We start from the raw sequence: 15942 nt of genomic DNA, 5'->3' as shown, positions 1-15942 counted from the left end.
GTTCCCAAGAAAGCTAAGGTAACTGAGCTAAACGACTACCGCCCCGTAGCACTCACTTCCGTCATCATGAAGTGCTTTGAGAGACTAGTCAAGGACCATATCACCTCCACCCTACCTGACACCCTAGACCCACTCCAATTTGCTTACCGCCCAAATAGGTCCACAGATGACGCAATCTCAACCACACTGCACACTGCCCTGGACAAGAGGAATACCTATGTGAGAATGCTGTTCATCGACTACAGCTCGGCATTTAACACCATAGTACCCTCCAAGCTCGTCATCAAGCTCGAGACCCTGGGTCTCAACCCCGCCCTGTGCAACTGGGTACTGGACTTCCTGACGGGCCGCACCCAGGTGGTGAGGGTAGGCAACAACATCTCCACCCCGCTGATCCTCAACACTGGGGCCCCACAAGGGTGCGTTCTGAGCCCTCTCCTGTACTCCCTGTTCACCCACGACTGCGCGGCAACGCACGCCTCCAACTCAATCATCAAGTTTGCGGACGACACAACAGTTGTAGGCTTGATTACCAACAACGAACGAGACGGCCTACAGGGAGGAGGTGAGGGCCCTCGGAGTGTGGTGTCAGGACAATAACCTCACACTCAACGTCAACAAAACTAAGGAGATGATTGTGGACTTCAGGAAACAGCAGAGGGAACACCCCCCTATCCACATCGATGGAACAGTAGTGGAGAGGGTAGTAAGTTAAGTTCCTCGGCATACACATCACAGACAAACTAAATTGGTCCACTCACACAGACAGCATCGTGAAGAAGGCGCAGCAGCGCCTCTTCAACCTCAGGAGGCTGAAGAAATTCGGCTTGTCACAAAAAACACTCACAAACTTCTACAGATGCACAATCGAGAGCATCCTGGCGGGCTGTATCACCGCCTGGTACGGCAACTGCTCCGCCCACAACCGTAAGGCTCTCCAGAGGGTAGTGAGGTCTGCACAACGTATCACCGGGGGCAAACTACCTGCCCTCCAGGACACCTACACCACCCGATGTTACAGGTAGGCCATAAAGATCATTAAGGACAACACCCACCCGAGCCACTGCCTGTTCACCCCGCTATCATCCAGAAGGCGAGGTCAGTACAGGTGCATCAAAGCTGGGACCGAGAGACTGAAAAACAGCTTCTATCTCAAGGCCATCAGACTGTTAAACAGCAACCACTAACATTGAGTGGCTGCTGCCAACACACTGACTCAACTCCAGCCACTTCAATAATGGGAATTGATAGGAAAGGATGTAAAATATATCACTAGCCACTTTAAACAATGCTACCTAATATAATGTTTACATACCCTACATTATTCATCTCATATGTATACGTATATACTGTACTCTATCATCTACTGCATCCTTATGTAATACATGTATCACTAGCCACTTTAACTATGCCACTTTGTTTACATACTCATCTCATATGTATATACTGTACTCGATGCCATCTACTGTATCTTGCCTATGCTGCTCTGCACCATCACTCATTCATATCTTTATGTACATATTCTTTATCCCCTTACACTGTGTATAAGATATTAGTTTTGGAATTGTTAGTTAGATTACTTGTTGGTTATTACTGCATTGTCGGAACTGGAAGCACAAGCATTTCACTACACTCGCATTAACATCTGCTAACCATGTGTATGTGACAAATAAAATATGATTTGATTTGATTTGAGGGGGCGAGGCGGGGCAGTGGGTTATTGGAATGCTGCTTCATGTAAAAGTTGGTGTATTTTCAGTTTTACAGCACTCTTCTTTCCATGGGGGAGCTTCCTAAAATATGGGAGCAAACTAAAGAACATCTCATCCTCTATGTCCTCCATTCCATCCATCCCATCCATCTGCCACCTCCTCTTCTGGCTGGGCCCATAGGATCCTGATGCAGTGTCAGGAGAGGGAGCGTCCTCATCGTCTGCCTAGTCCCCCTCGATCTCATGGATAATGAAGGCTGATTTGTCATCCACCCCTTCTGTGGCACTTTCCCCGTTCCTCTCCATTTCCTTATTTCCCCTATCCTCCAAGTCAAGTGTGGTGTCTCCTTGCCAGCTCTTGGCCTGGATGAAGGGGGTGAGGAAGGACATTCTCCTGCTGTGCATCCAGTTCTTCTTGTAACTATCTGGCCCCCAGAGGCTTTCCTCTGCTCTTCAGCCTGCTTGAATCTGACCAGAGGCTTTCCTCTGCTCTTCAGCCTGCTTGAATCTGACGAGTGTGTCCCTTGGGTTCTTCCATTTCTTCTGACAGTCATCAACTGAACATACCAAATGACACGTCAAACAAAAAAAAGAGGGGAGACAGGGAAGGATATCGGCATTTTACACAAATAGAGCAATCTCAATCTGAGCTATCAAAGGTTGAGGGAAATACACACCATGCCATTTCTTGAATCTTATGTAAACATATATTTATTTCTAATTTACCTTATTGCAGGGATCACATTGTTGTTTTATTAGGTAAATAATACTTGGAAGGTAGCTAGCTAAGTATGTAGCTGGCTATGTATGCCGTTGGCTACCTAATAGGTGAGAGAAAGTTGTGTAATTGGTCAACAACACAGCTCAAACTAGCAAGTTGGCTTGTTTACTTGCGGTTGTGGCTAAAAGCTATACTGCTACGGACGGAAGTGACGCAAATACCGTCTAAATCTTAAAAAGAAAATGTCGTTTCGGGAGAATTTCTGCATTTTAATTATCCCTAAACCTAACAATTGTCCTACCCTTAACCTAATTATCCTAACCTGCTACGAAAAGTCCATTATCTTCGTAGTTATATACCATCTAGTGCTCACCCTTACGAGTTAGCTAGTTACGGTTATCTTGCTAGCAGCAAGCTGTCCTTACCAGGCATTTCCACTTGCAGAGTTACAGCTCTCCGTGCCCTTGCCTTTCTCTGTGAGTCCTTGTAAGAGTTTAAAGTTATATTATACAACTCACGATAATCCGAAACAGACTAAATTACTCTGTCAATCATTTGCACATTGGCTTTCAAAGCATTCGCTGCTGCTACTGGATATTTGTTGAATTCAGAATGCGCCAAAAAAATTATAACTGGCTAACATTAGCTATCTACCACAATGGAATGATTAAGACAGATGTAGCTAGCTAAAATGTATACATTTTATTTATACAAATCAGAACGATTCTGAAATGCAACGTTATATGTTGTGAAAACATATGTAGCTTCGTTTGATAAAGCTAACTGTTTAGCATTGGGTAGAACGACGAGGTGGCCGAGTGGTTAAGGCGATGGACTGCTAATCCATTGTGCTCTGCACGCGTGGGTTCGAATCCCATCCTCGTCGAATTCTTTTGGCCCTGTCCTGAAGGTAGTCCAATGTAGCAACTAGCTATGCTCTACAAAATATGTCTGACATTTGCTCGCATACTGTACAAACGTATTTTGTCAGAAATTCAATTAAATTGAAGGGATGCATGGGAAATGTCTTTTTTTTTCTTCAAATCCAGCATTTTATTAATATAGACAGATAAAGTGCAATAGAGTAGAATCCAACCTGTGATCAAATTCTATTGCAGGTATTTAAATTACTTTTCAATACATTTCAAAACAATTATTCATATCACTTTTATTTGAAAAAACAAGTCGTTTAATTTTGGAAATTATTTGAAAATGATCAAATTCTGACTCCCATGAATTTAACCCAGTTATTTGAAATAAGTATTTGAAAATACAGTGCTTTCAAATACAATTTGGAAGACTATTTGTTTGTTTTGTCAAACAACCATTCAAATACTAAAATAACCTTCTGAGAGTTGGGAGAAAAAATAAGGGATATATTATATATTTTGTATTTTTGATATATTGTGGCCTGTGGAATGTTGTCCCACTTCAATGGCTGTGTGAACATTCTGGATATTGGCGGATACTGGAACACGCTGTCGTACACGTTGATCCAGAGCATCCCAAAAATGCTCAATGGGTGACATGTCTGGTAAGTATGCAGGCCATGGAAGAACTGGGAAATTTTCAGCTTCCAGGAATTGTGTGCAGGTCCTTGCGACATGGGGCCGTGCATTATCATGCTGAAACATGAGTTGATGGCGGCAGATGAACGGCACGACAGTGGGCCTCAGAATCTCGTCACGGTATCTCTGTGCATCCAAATTGCAATCGATAAAATGTTCATTGTCCGTAGCTTATGCCTGCCCATACCATAACCCCACCGCCACCATGGGGTACTCTGTTTACAATGTTGACATCAGCAAACCGCTCGCCCACACAGAAACATACATGGTTGTCGTGATGGTGTGTTGCTACTATGCGTGATATCATCGAAAAGCCCAGAATGTCCTCTCAAAGGGACAACAGGACTTAATACAGTGGCTTGTATGGCCTCAGTGATATGGACCAAGAACTGATGTCCACTAGAGAGGACAAAAATGTATTACTGGGTCTCAGGAGTATAAAAGTACTGGTTTTGGGCAATACTCAAATACACAGAAACAAGTATTTTAAATATCAAATATACATGTATTTGAACCCTGGTTTGGTAGAAACCATAGCGAGAGGAACAGCAAAAAATACAATCATCAACATGAATATTGGCTTTCTTAACACTAGTTCTTTCTCAGTGCTCATTATCATTTTGATAGCCCTTGTTGTGGGATCCTGTAGTTCTGTGCTCAATGTTCTGGAAGGCTTGAGAACCAGCAGGGGGTCTGTGGGAGCTTGTGGCCCCATATTCACTGCTCATCCTTGAAGAAAGGTGAATTCTCTCTGTTCCTTCCTCATAAGAGCATTCCGTTTCTTTACTGGCTGTGGTCTAGAAGTGATAAAAAACGTTGGGTTACCAATGTTTCAATTATGTTTAGAAACTCAATTCTGTCAATTATGTTTAGAACTCAATTCTGTCTGAGTTCAATTGCTAAATTATTAGAGTTGATATGTCTAATCAAGAGCTAAAAATGACTGATGAATGGACACATTCATGTGTGGCTTATATTTCTGAATATGTCGTGCAGGCTTTATATGTAGGTCTAGGAGCTTTTCCTGGCCACTTGACCAGAACAGGAACAACTGTGGGGCCTAATGCCAATCACCAGGTTGTACCTGGTCAGCTCACATTGTCAGGAAAAACTCATGCCTGGCCCTATGTGGTCAAGAAAGACTATGTGATGTGTTATGTTATGTGTACAACTACCTTACCTTAATGGAATGTTGATATTCGTCTACAGCATACTGGTATTTGGCAGTGTTAAGGCCAAGTAGCCCAGCCAGTTTTTCCCCAAGAAAATCACAAGCTGAAGAGAAAAATACTTTATGTAAGACCTTTTCAAAAATGTATTTATTGTACATACAGTGGTAAAGCAGTATTTCTATACATTGACTGAATTATATGAAGTACACTGCCTTGCTGAATTTTAATATTTCAAGAGCACACTGGAATGGAATGCAACTTACTGCGCAATGACTTCCTGCCCAGAGACCAAGTATATGCTCTCCACGGAGGTTTAAGCTAAAACACACAGGTTAGTGCTACATTTAGACTACTAATGGACAAAAAAAGTATTTCTACTAAGAATCTAAATCTTATCTGTTTGAATACTTCCATACCGTGTCTTCAGGCTCCCTAAACACCTGCTCATGTGATGTATCCTCCTCTTCCTCACTGTTATCTTCCTCTAGAGTCTCACCGCTGGAGAAATGGATGACCCTCCTCTGCTGGGACAGAGAAGGACCCCTGAACTGTGTCCCCTGAATGTCAGGGCCCTGAGAGAGACACTGTGAATTACTCAATATCCTCTCGAATACCCCTGTTCTGCATAAACAATTCATATAAGGTCTGTGGTTGTGTTGATAATGGTGTCTGTGTGCGTACTACATTCACTTATGGTTAGCAATTTCCAATGGCGCCATCTATTAGTCAAGGGATAGTCTTAAAGCTAGAATCTGCAGTTGAAAAAATAACAAAGTGGATACCCCACCTCTGTTTTGGTAAAAAGCTGGGTGAGGGCCTAGAAAAATGCAACCACTCAAATACATAGCTCTATGGATGCACCCATGATATCGATATGATAGTTTTAACCATGTTTTGAGGCTATACAGTGTTTGTTTACATTAACAAGCTTACATTTTTGATTCTGATAGGGTATGACAGTTCAACTAAGGTCATGAGGCATGTATACGTTATATTCAATGAGTATATATCATACATCTATAAATCCAAAATTTGATGTAGCAACTGCAGATTCTAGCTTTAAAGAGCTATTAGCATGATCCATGCAGGTAGCAAACATAAAAGTAGCTCTGAATTGAGATACTGAAAAAGTAATTATAAAGAAAAGCCTGTAACCCTCCGACAGGTAAACCCTTTAGCATTCATATGAACAGCACTTACTTCCTTGAAACTTTTGCTCATTCTTCACTGAAGAAAATGCTTTCCTTTCCTTGTGCTGCTGTCTGTAGAGTATAAATGTTTTCTCAGCTCAGAGTAAATACATTTCCTCCACTTTGATGCTACTGGAATGGTCAATCAAGGCAAAAGAAAAAAGCAAGATACCGAGCCCTTCGTTAGTTTTGAAACCTGATACACACCAGAAACACACATTTGAGTCATGATTACTGTGTACACCAGTCAGACGCTGCCTTTGGATGACAGGCTACTCATTTCAGTTCCTTCCAAGGCTGAGGGTTGGGCTTTTTCAAATCTCAAGGTTTATTGATAACTGTTATATGCAGTACTGTTGTTCCTCTGGCTAATGATACTAACCATAGACATAGAAAGAGGATGCTAGTGCCCAAAAGCCATTTTTTTTTTGCATGGGCAGAGCCATTGAGGACTCACCATTTTGAGGTAGTCAACTGGGTGGGACTTCCTATGGTTTAAGGAAGGATCACACGAGGAGTGATCAGCCAATGAATTGTACTCTTGAGCAAACATTCAATAAATATAGGTGGCAGTAAATCACCAACCTTGTCTTCATACCTGTTCAAGTAACACTACAGGTGGCAGTTTGTTCTACTTTTATGGGTTAGCAAACAAACTTGACTACTTCAAATGGAGATGGCCTCAATGGCACTGCCCATGCCCTCACATACACCATAATGGGACATACAATGATGTGATATCTATCTAAGGCTGGGATTTTAGGAAAACCAGGGATTTTGAAAGTTCCTGAAATTTTGCAACCCTAACTACAACACACACCGGGAGATGTAGTGTTTGAACTTAACATAAAATAGTAATTCAGGTTTCTTGATGTTTTTATTTCCATTTGAAACACATTTTCAATGAAGAACACCATTCGAAGAAGAGTAATGTTAGACTGGTGTATACATTATGATACAGCAAATGACATGTGTTCATTAAAATAAATACAATTGGTCCTTGAATGTGAAAATCCATTGTTCCAAGAATAAAAAGGGCTTGTAAAGACAATATATAGTCTGTGTTATTTTCATTCTAATTTAGAGCTGGATACAGTACATCTACACTGAGTTCTGACATCGGTGTGACTAATAAGATTTCAAATGTAAAGCCATTCAAATGGGCTCTGAGGTTGCACAGAAAGAATGCCAAATTGTCTTCCTTGATTGGCAAATTAGTATACTACACTAGTGGTTACTTTCCCCCTATTGTACTACCTTAGTAGAGGCTAGTTGTCATTAGTTCTAAAAAACTGTTAGGAAATGATGGCGAATCAGTGCTCTGAAAGCTATAGTAATGCATACATATGGAGTATATCAGTCATTTACAGAAAATAAAACTGAGTAAATTAATTTGATAGATTTCCGTACATAGTGTAAAACCATGTGCCAAAGTACAACATTATTCCATTCACTGAAATGGTTTGAGCAGGTTGATTGACATCATATTTGAATTTCATTAACCATTATTCTATTGTTCCTGCACTCATCAATCAGACTTAACAGCAACCATGGCCAGTAGTCTGGGTTATTTAAAACGGTACAATGTTATGGAACGTTCAGAGAAATATTTTGAGTAGAACAGGCATGCTCATATCAGCTTTATAAATTACATTTATTATCTGCAACATTCAGCACATTGCGCTCTCCTGACTGCTTCCCAGATGTTGTTCCATGTTCCTGCTGAACAGTTGGCCTTTGCCAATGTTATTATGACCCAAGACAAGCACCGCCTTGTCCTCAAATCTCTAATAAAAAGAGGGAAATATTTCACAATGGTTACTATAATAAATACAGGCCCTACCCAGCAATGGAGTCTTGAGAGAGTATGAATACTCTCTGTATGTACAGGAGTGTCCTTTCAGTTAAGAAAACGGATTAAATTAGAGAATCGCAGAGACAGAAAAATAAATGATTTCCTCAAATGATTAGATATTCATTATGGAGTGTTAAGTTCTTATTATACGATTTGTCAGTTTCTTAAATGAGTAATAAATAAAGATCCAATATGACAGGGGCTTTTCACAAAATCCCCAACAGCACTAGTGAGAGAACAATTCAGCTGTAAGTCTGACCCAATAATATTTTGTCCCAAAAAATGTGAAAACAGCTACGTATAAAATGAAGTACAACAGATGCTACCGTAAATCACTGACCATAAAACACTACAGGTAAAACAAGCCAATGCATGAATAAATCCATGCTTTTCTTTTGTTCCTTGTTGATTAACATTTCTACTCCCATATCTATTATGTTATCCCCCCCATCACCAATAACCAGAGGCCATTTTATACTCAATGACTGAATAGTCTGGCTTGGTAGCACTGCATATCAGCATAATGTAAAACATTTTACCACAAATCAAAGAAACAACAAGGACTTTTCCTATGGTTTACTTTTCATGGAAAGGAAATGGGACTCCATATCTCCGTTAGATGGAATTTAAGCCTGTATACACTATGGGAGTAGTCTTCCTGTTGTTTAAGAGATGACACAGCCTGTATCTTTCTGAGGCTTCAAATCTGGTTCCTTCATTGGCTTAATAACCTCATCTTCCCGTTTTGGTTTGGCCTGCAATCAAAATAGTTAGGGGGATAAATGTGAAACCTTTTGTCCCAGCCAAGCAAATGAACAAAACTCTATCAGTGTCTTTATATGATTATTATCAGTAACAAGACAAAATATGTGAAGACATAACTTTAAAAAAAAAAATCAGAGCACAAAAACTATAGTAGTCAAGTTATGTTTCGGTGCCAAATGGCTGAGCAGCATTACCTTCTCGTCTTTGGCCCCCTTGGTGAGGTCAAAGGTGGCGTAGACTTCAGGGGTGCATTGCTCGCTGAGCACTGGGAACTCAAAGGAGATTGGCTCAGCAAGGCCATAGCTGGCCTTCAGCTCCAGCTGGGGCGCCTCGGCTGGGACCTTGTGGAAGTATCTGGAGAAATGAAACATTTGTGTATAAATGCTACAATTGCTTAATGTTATTTACTCTAAACAAATCAATGTTCTTCGGGAGGTGTGTGTGTGTGTGTGTGACTCACATGAATCCGTTTTCTCTCTCGCATTTCTGCAGGGTATTTTTGATCAAGCCACCCAGCTTGGTGAAGAAGAGCTGCTCAGAGGGCTTGGCCGTGCTACCCGGCCCTTTGGTCTGACGGTACTCTTTGCACAGAGTCTCAGCTCTGGAGTAGCCTTAACACAGTAAGCAAGATCTGTAAATATTTACACTTCTTAAGATGAAGAGACACCTGTTAAGTGCTTCAAAAAGGCAAAACATGATGTATCATCTCTAGAACAGAAATACCAACATTTTTCTGCCTCTTGGAGAGATCTTATTGACTCCCCACACTTGTCACTAGAGAGGAGAGTCTGTCCGTGGTAGCAGTATGCCTGAAAAAGTGACAGATCAAGGGCATAAGCATCATTAGAAACACATTTTGCCTCCCGAGTGGCGCAGTGATCTAAGGCAGTGCTAGCTGTGTCATTAGAGATTCCTGGTTCGAGTCCAGGCTCTGTCGCAGCCGGCCACGACCGGGAGACCCATGGACATTGCACAATTGGCCAAGCGTCATCCGGATTCGGGAGGGTTTGGCCGGCAGGGATGTCCTTGTCCCATTGCGCACTAGCGACTCCTGTGGCAGGCTGGGCGCAGTGCACGCTGACACAGTCGCCAGGTGTATGGTGTTTCCTCCAACACATTGGTGCGGCTGGCTTACGGGTTAAGTGAGCATTGTGTCAAGAAGCAGTGTGGCTTGGTTGGGTTTTGGAGGATGCACGGCTCTCTACCTTCGCCTCTCCCGAGTCCGTACAGGAGTTGCAGCGATGAGACAAGACTGTAGTTACCATTTGGATACCGCAAAATTTACAGAACAGTCAAAAACAAAACAAAGATTTCTCTCAACTGTCTAGAACTGCTCAATGACTTACATAGGACATGTAGAAGTGCTGTTTCAGCTGGAGGTACTTCCTCCACTTACTGCTGCACTCAGGCTCCAGGGTGTTCAGTGTGCCATCTGGGAAGACAGAGAGGATAACATTCATTTGAGTGATCAGGAGGACCAACAATGGTTAGATCCAGACATTCCAACACAATTTAAGATCTTGACTTTGTTGCATTTTTGTAATGAAGTGACAGGACAGACCTAAATACTTACCAGCTTTCTGGTAGAAGTTTGCTGTCTCGAAGGCCAAGGCTGCAATGAGAGTGGCGTTATGCTTGAGCTCAATCGCTCTGGCAATCGTCACTGCAAACAGAAAAAAATGGGTTAATAATTGCTAATATCATATTCATTGCAAACACTTTCATAAGTAGGCTATTCTCCCTCTCTCACATACACACTAATTGTTAGGTTAGATTACTTGTTAGATATTACTGCATGGTCGGAACTAGAAGCACAAGCATTTCACTACACTTGCATTAACATCTGCTAACCATGTGTATGTGACAAATAAAACTTGATTTGACTAATACATGGGAACATGAGTTTGCCCTAAGGCCCCAGAAGTTTTCCTGACCAAGTCACATTGTCAGCTCCCAACCCTAGTCATTATGCAGAACAGTTGACTGGGTCCAGTGTAGCTACCTTCCTGTGCCTCTGCTTGGCACTGGACAATGTAGGTGTCAATGACTCTGGGTTCCAGGTCCCGGCCCTTCTCTGCTGGGGTGATGAGGCGGGGGATGTGGACCTCCTACAGAGGAGAGACCAGAGAGGAGAATGAGTCTGCTGCTAAACACAACCATGCACCAACAACCAGTGACCTGTGTCCAGGTTGATGATACTGTAATTTATACACCATGTGTTGAGGTTAATGTAAAGTGGGCAATATAGGAACCATATATTAGGTTTATCAGAGTGTACTTTTTAACTTGCTGATTATTTCTATGTAAAATTACTTTGGTTGTCTTGAAAAGTGCTTAAAATAAAATGTATTATAATAATAATAATAATAATAAGATAATATGAGCTTATCACCTTGAGGTGTTTGAAAATCCCAGCAGCAAATTTCAGGCTCCTGTGGACATCTTTTGCATCTACCTCTGTTACACTGAAAAGGGAAGAAAATTACAATGTCAATGTGTAACCTTTAAAATATCGATATGTAAATAGAATGAGTGTGAATTGACATCAAAGTCATAAATGACCTAATTTGCATAATCAGATGCATTGTACGATAAATTAGTAACGCAGAAAATAAACACTTACTTTTCCTTTCCTGCAAGTCTTGAGGCAAACTTGGTGTGCCAAATTGCAACATTGTAGGCCATGGAGATCAGTTCAAAAATAGCATCTTGTTGGGCACTGTAAAGAGGCAATGGGACAGAATATTAATAACAATATTAGAGAGAGACTGTATTTCTATAATAAACAGAGACATCTGTTTGCAGTGAGAGAACTATGCAAATGTTGAACCTGAGTAATGATGTAATAACACATGTGTGACTTGTGTCACTTCACAGGAGAAGCATTTGAATGTAAACATACATTTTCTATCAAAATGTGTTTGCCAGAAATGCCTTCTGGAACATGTGAACTTTCATGTCTTAATAACAAACTTGTATGCCATCTGTAAATATGAATACAAATGTTAAATTACAAGCCTAGTTGGTTTAGCCACGGGGAAAAAAAAACAGGAACCTTCCCGCTAGCCATGATTGGCTGAGATAATGGCTGGGCTGGACATGCTGACATGCTGACATGTACCACGCTTCTGTCTATAACATGAGCTGCTTGGTATGTGTAGGTAATCCTTTCTAACACAGCTTTTTTTCAAAAGACATCACGCAGAACTGCAAAAGTGTTGCTAGCTAATGCTCTCCACTTCCTGGAGGATCAAGTTTTGAAATCAGTGGAATATCCGGTGGAAGCAGAGTATGATAACTAAGGAGATGGAGAATTCTGCCGTTTGATTGCAAATATGCAGAGGGAGTCAAAAAGAGAACACAAAAGGCTGTTGTATAAAACACTTGTCTCCAGATTACAACTTCAAAATAAGGGCAAACATGGCATCCATGACAGAGAGGGAGAAGCATTCATCCATGTATAGAGAGTCTAGCTGGCTGTGTATTAATATTAGTTGTATCTCAGAGCCATTTGCCTTGTTAGTCATAGCCTAATGTTAGCTAGCTAGCTAACATTGAACCAAGTTGGTTAGTTTAGTTACCAGCAGATTCATGCAGGGTAGTTACATTAGGAGTTGGGATTATGGTTCAAGTACATCTGGCACCGACAGAGATGGCCGCCTCGCTTTGTGTTCTTAGGAAACTATGAAGTATTTTGTTTTTTTAATGTATTATTTCTTAAACTGTTACCCCAGGAAATGTATTACTTGTTAGATATTACTGCACGGTTGGAACTAAAAGCACAAGCATTTGCTACACTGGCATTAACATCTGCTAACCATGTGTTGTGGCCAATAAAATCAATTTGATATGGTTAATTGTTTAGCTAGCTAGATGTCTAAACAAAAGACTCCACTATGCAAGTAACCATTCCACTGTACCGTGTACACTTCTGTATCCTATGCATGTGACAAATACACTCATTTTATTTGATATAGTGTGTTTTTACCAGAGACCTTAATTTGAAAAACAACATGACCTGCACCAAAGTCAAAGGAGGATATAATGTTAGGCCAACGAGACCAAGTTCTAAAATTCTCTAAATGGACTTGTAAATAATGATCTTGTGAGTTTATTTTCCTGTAATAATTAATACAAATTAGCTAAAGTTAAGACGCTGTCACCTATATGATCATTATTTTAACTGGCTAACTTAAGGTGTGAAAGATGCTGAATGGGTGTCGACAAGAGCTCTCCAGTATGTAAGAATATGTCAAAGATAAATACAGAATGCAGAGACAGAGGACGGAAGGTCAAAAGGACGAGAAGTCAATAGAGTAATAACGATTAAGGGAAATAGTGTTTTTTCTGTAATAGGGAATTATTGATCAATGGTTCAGAGACCATCTTCTGAAATAGGATACTTGTTATTTGGCCATTGGCTAGCTTTAATGGAAGGAATTCTAATTGGTCAACCACAGGCTAGGGATGGGTTATAAAACGACATGCTGTCCCTTTGCTCTGGAGAGAGAATCACTGGAGAGAACCAGTGATGACAGGGAGAATGACAATCTACCTCCCCATATGATTTGTCCTCTTTGAATAAACCTATTTTCCTCCCTCTGATTTGCTTGGAGTTTGTGTTATTGAAGAATGACATAAATTGCTAACAAGTAGGTGTACCAAAACATTTAAGAGCCAACTTTCAAAGCAGAATTACTTTCATATTGTTACTCAACTGTGGAGTTTGATATACCATTGTCTAGCTAAGTCTTTACTTTTAAACCAATGTAAAAAAACATTTCACATTTTGCTTCATAAGACCGAATCGAGCCACTTGTCACATTTATAAAACAGGGTCAACAGGAAATGCAAGACAAGCCTATTGTAACTAAAAATGTATGTGTTGACTGGAGACCTGACTGTGGGGCTGATGGAGGTAACCAACCACCTCTGTGAAACCACCTATGGGCTAGAAGCCTTTACCTTGGGGTGTTTCCTTGCAAAGTGTCAGTCCACTTGAAGTTCTGCATGAACCGAAGCTTGTTCTCTTGTGTGGTGCCATCCAGAGATGCAATGAATCCTGTGTCATGTCAATCAAAAGAGCGCCAACTAATTGTTAATAACAACAAAAGGAAAATAGTTAAGCATGATGAGCTGAGTGTAGCTAAAAGACCACACAAAAACAGTGAGCCCGGCTAAAGAGAGGAGAAAAAGGCACAAACAAAACAGCAAATTCACCTTGTAAGAGGGAGAAATAAGCATCGGTGGCATTTTTCATGATTTCGGGATTGCAGGTGGTATCTGTGAACATCTCCAAGAGTCTTGCCCTAGTTGTTCTCAAGTCACTGATGAGGAGGGTATACATGTAAGCATAACTTGTTTTCAATTGCCATACTAAGAATGGATATCAATTGCCAAGTCTACATACTTGCATATCTTGTTTGCTGATGGACTTCCAGCAACTCCATAGAAGTTGAAGGAGACAGGTGCAGTTGCTTTCAATGGGTTTCGGTGGAACCAATGAGTCATTCTGTGGCTTGGATGGTAAAAGCTGGATGTCTGCTAGATGAGGCACAGGGACATGAATTAACTATTTAATACATAAATAAATTGGACATATAACGGCCTGATTAGCTACAAATAAAATACTTATGTTATGACAGTAAACGTATCTTAACTGCTGACTGTGCCTTGATGACACACAAATAGTTAGCTAGCTACAATAGCTAAGCGTAGGTAACGTTAGCTAGCTAACATTAGTTTCCATACAGGCTAGTCGGGTTAGCATATTGCAAGACGACGTAGCTATTGTAAACACATTACACACCACATTGTTCGTATAATGTTACTCGAGAATGTTACCAAAAAATAAATACACATGAATATTAATAAGTGGTTTGTTACGTAACCTCTATCCAAATGTGACAACAGCAACTCCAACTAACGTTAGCTAGCGAGCTTGCTAATGTAAACAAATTGGCATCTAGCTTGTTGTTTGCCTAATGGACTAAAAATATCGAAAATCTAAAGCCACAAAATTCAGATATTTTTCATGATGGATCATTAAGCTAGTTTGTACAATATTGTGGAAGTGATGTTTACGAACCTTGGATCTGGGAACTCTTACAATCTGAAGATGCACTTCCGGAAATAAAGGCACAGAATGGTTCTTGACCAGTGGAAAGAACGTATTGAGTCATGTGACCATACGTTGCTTTTTGCGACAGGTCTAGGATCCGTTTTTCTGCTCTAGCTGTAATGTTAATCAATCGAAGTTAAAATGTTAAAAATGATCATAAACCAGTTAAAACTATAGGCTGTACCAAATATGGGAGAGTTTGGGGCATAAAGTAATTTGCTCACATCGAGACATGTTATTCAAACCAAGCCCATTTACAAACCAAGCATTCTGAAGAATGTTATCACTGATTGACAATGCCATCTTTTATTTCCCTATATTGTTAAACATTAAATGATGAGATGAGAAAGCAAATAGACAGCTATAATGCCTATAACAGAACTATAGTAGCCTACAGGCTTTTTGTCTGAACATAATTTCATAAAGCAATTTCCCAAAAGGAATGTGGATCAGCCACCCAACAAGAAACCGTGGTAAAATGAAAAATCTCAGAAATATTGTGCTTTATAATAAAAAAGTGGGTGAGTAACATTTTGCATTAATTTGCATTCAGCATTCATATAATATATTGCATATGCAATCTTAAACTACACATGATATAAGAAGCAGAAAGGGGCATCTCTACGAGGCACTGATTTGTTTTTTAAATAAGAAAAAAGTAACTGCATTCTACACATTTCCACCACTGAAGAGAAAATCGTCAGAGCACTGCAGGTTAAATTTCCACCTCTATTTAAAGACAGATCCAATGATGTCATCTGGTTTTCAAAAACACAGGTACATTGTCAAATTCACAGGCATAGGAGAGGGAAATACAAATATTTCCCTTTTAGGCAAAT

General features: G+C 40.4%; 2 protein-coding genes and 1 non-coding gene across 7 annotated transcripts; 1 reads left to right on the top strand and 2 right to left on the bottom strand.

Moving 5' to 3' along the window:
- Nucleotides 1–3236: 3236 nt before the first annotated feature.
- On the top strand, nt 3237–3318 carry trnas-gcu (transfer RNA serine (anticodon GCU)). The gene has a single exon. It is a non-coding gene; the product is annotated as a tRNA-Ser (tRNA).
- A 147-nt stretch (nt 3319–3465) lies between these two features.
- LOC135505919 (protein FAM177A1-like) lies at nt 3466–6776 on the bottom strand. 4 transcript variants are annotated; one of them, XM_064925162.1, is made up of 6 exons: nt 6570–6770; nt 6373–6434; nt 5589–5744; nt 5436–5490; nt 5181–5275; nt 3466–4797 (listed from the first exon to the last, which is right to left on the bottom strand). In XM_064925162.1, exons 2-6 carry the CDS (start codon nt 6391–6393, stop codon nt 4603–4605), a joined length of 522 nt encoding a protein of 173 aa, XP_064781234.1. In that variant the 5' UTR covers nt 6394–6434; nt 6570–6770; the 3' UTR covers nt 3466–4602. The 4 variants fall into 4 exon arrangements, with proteins under 4 accessions (XP_064781234.1, XP_064781235.1, XP_064781236.1 ...); XM_064925163.1 differs by having other exon boundaries at nt 6581–6770; XM_064925164.1 differs by having other exon boundaries at nt 5589–5693; nt 6373–6776.
- Nucleotides 6777–7220: 444 nt separating this feature from the next.
- On the bottom strand, nt 7221–15147 carry LOC135505914 (BRO1 domain-containing protein BROX). 2 transcript variants are annotated; one of them, XM_064925157.1, is made up of 13 exons: nt 15071–15147; nt 14393–14526; nt 14203–14309; nt 13948–14044; nt 11606–11701; nt 11375–11447; nt 10985–11090; nt 10556–10645; nt 10329–10414; nt 9710–9791; nt 9443–9593; nt 9177–9336; nt 7221–8972 (listed from the first exon to the last, which is right to left on the bottom strand). In XM_064925157.1, the coding sequence occupies exons 2-13, from the start codon at nt 14491–14493 to the stop codon at nt 8883–8885; spliced, it is 1239 nt and encodes a 412-aa protein (XP_064781229.1). In that variant the 5' UTR covers nt 14494–14526; nt 15071–15147; the 3' UTR covers nt 7221–8882. The 2 variants fall into 2 exon arrangements, with proteins under 2 accessions (XP_064781229.1, XP_064781230.1); XM_064925158.1 differs by having other exon boundaries at nt 14393–14523; nt 15071–15130.
- Between the last annotated feature and the right edge of the window lie 795 nt (nt 15148–15942).

Source organism: Oncorhynchus masou, chromosome 19 (genome assembly GCF_036934945.1).
Source record: "Oncorhynchus masou masou isolate Uvic2021 chromosome 19, UVic_Omas_1.1, whole genome shotgun sequence".
NCBI lineage: Eukaryota > Metazoa > Chordata > Actinopteri > Salmoniformes > Salmonidae > Oncorhynchus > Oncorhynchus masou.
Note: the sequence above shows the minus strand (reverse complement) of the source record. Positions and strands in the feature narration are given on the sequence as shown.

What these genes read in the sequence shown, in the direction of transcription:
- LOC135505919 (XM_064925162.1), bottom strand. Translation starts at nt 6,393, where the DNA reads ATGAGCAAAAGTTTCAAGGAA. An exon ending in TTAGGGAGCCTGAAGACACG is followed by an intron (nt 5,491 to 5,588) that starts GTATGGAAGTAT and finishes TGTGTGTTTTAG; the next exon opens with CTTAAACCTCCGTGGAGAGC. An exon ending in AATATCAACATTCCATTAAG is followed by an intron (nt 4,798 to 5,180) that starts GTAAGGTAGTTG and finishes TATCACTTCTAG; the next exon opens with ACCACAGCCAGTAAAGAAAC.
- LOC135505914 (XM_064925157.1), bottom strand. Translation starts at nt 14,493, where the DNA reads ATGACTCATTGGTTCCACCGAAACCCATTGAAAGCAACTGCACCTGTC. An exon ending in AGACTTGCAGGAAAGGAAAA is followed by an intron (nt 11,448 to 11,605) that starts GTAAGTGTTTAT and finishes TTCCCTTTTCAG; the next exon opens with TGTAACAGAGGTAGATGCAA. An exon ending in AGCACTTCTACATGTCCTAT is followed by an intron (nt 9,792 to 10,328) that starts GTAAGTCATTGA and finishes TCACTTTTTCAG; the next exon opens with GCATACTGCTACCACGGACA.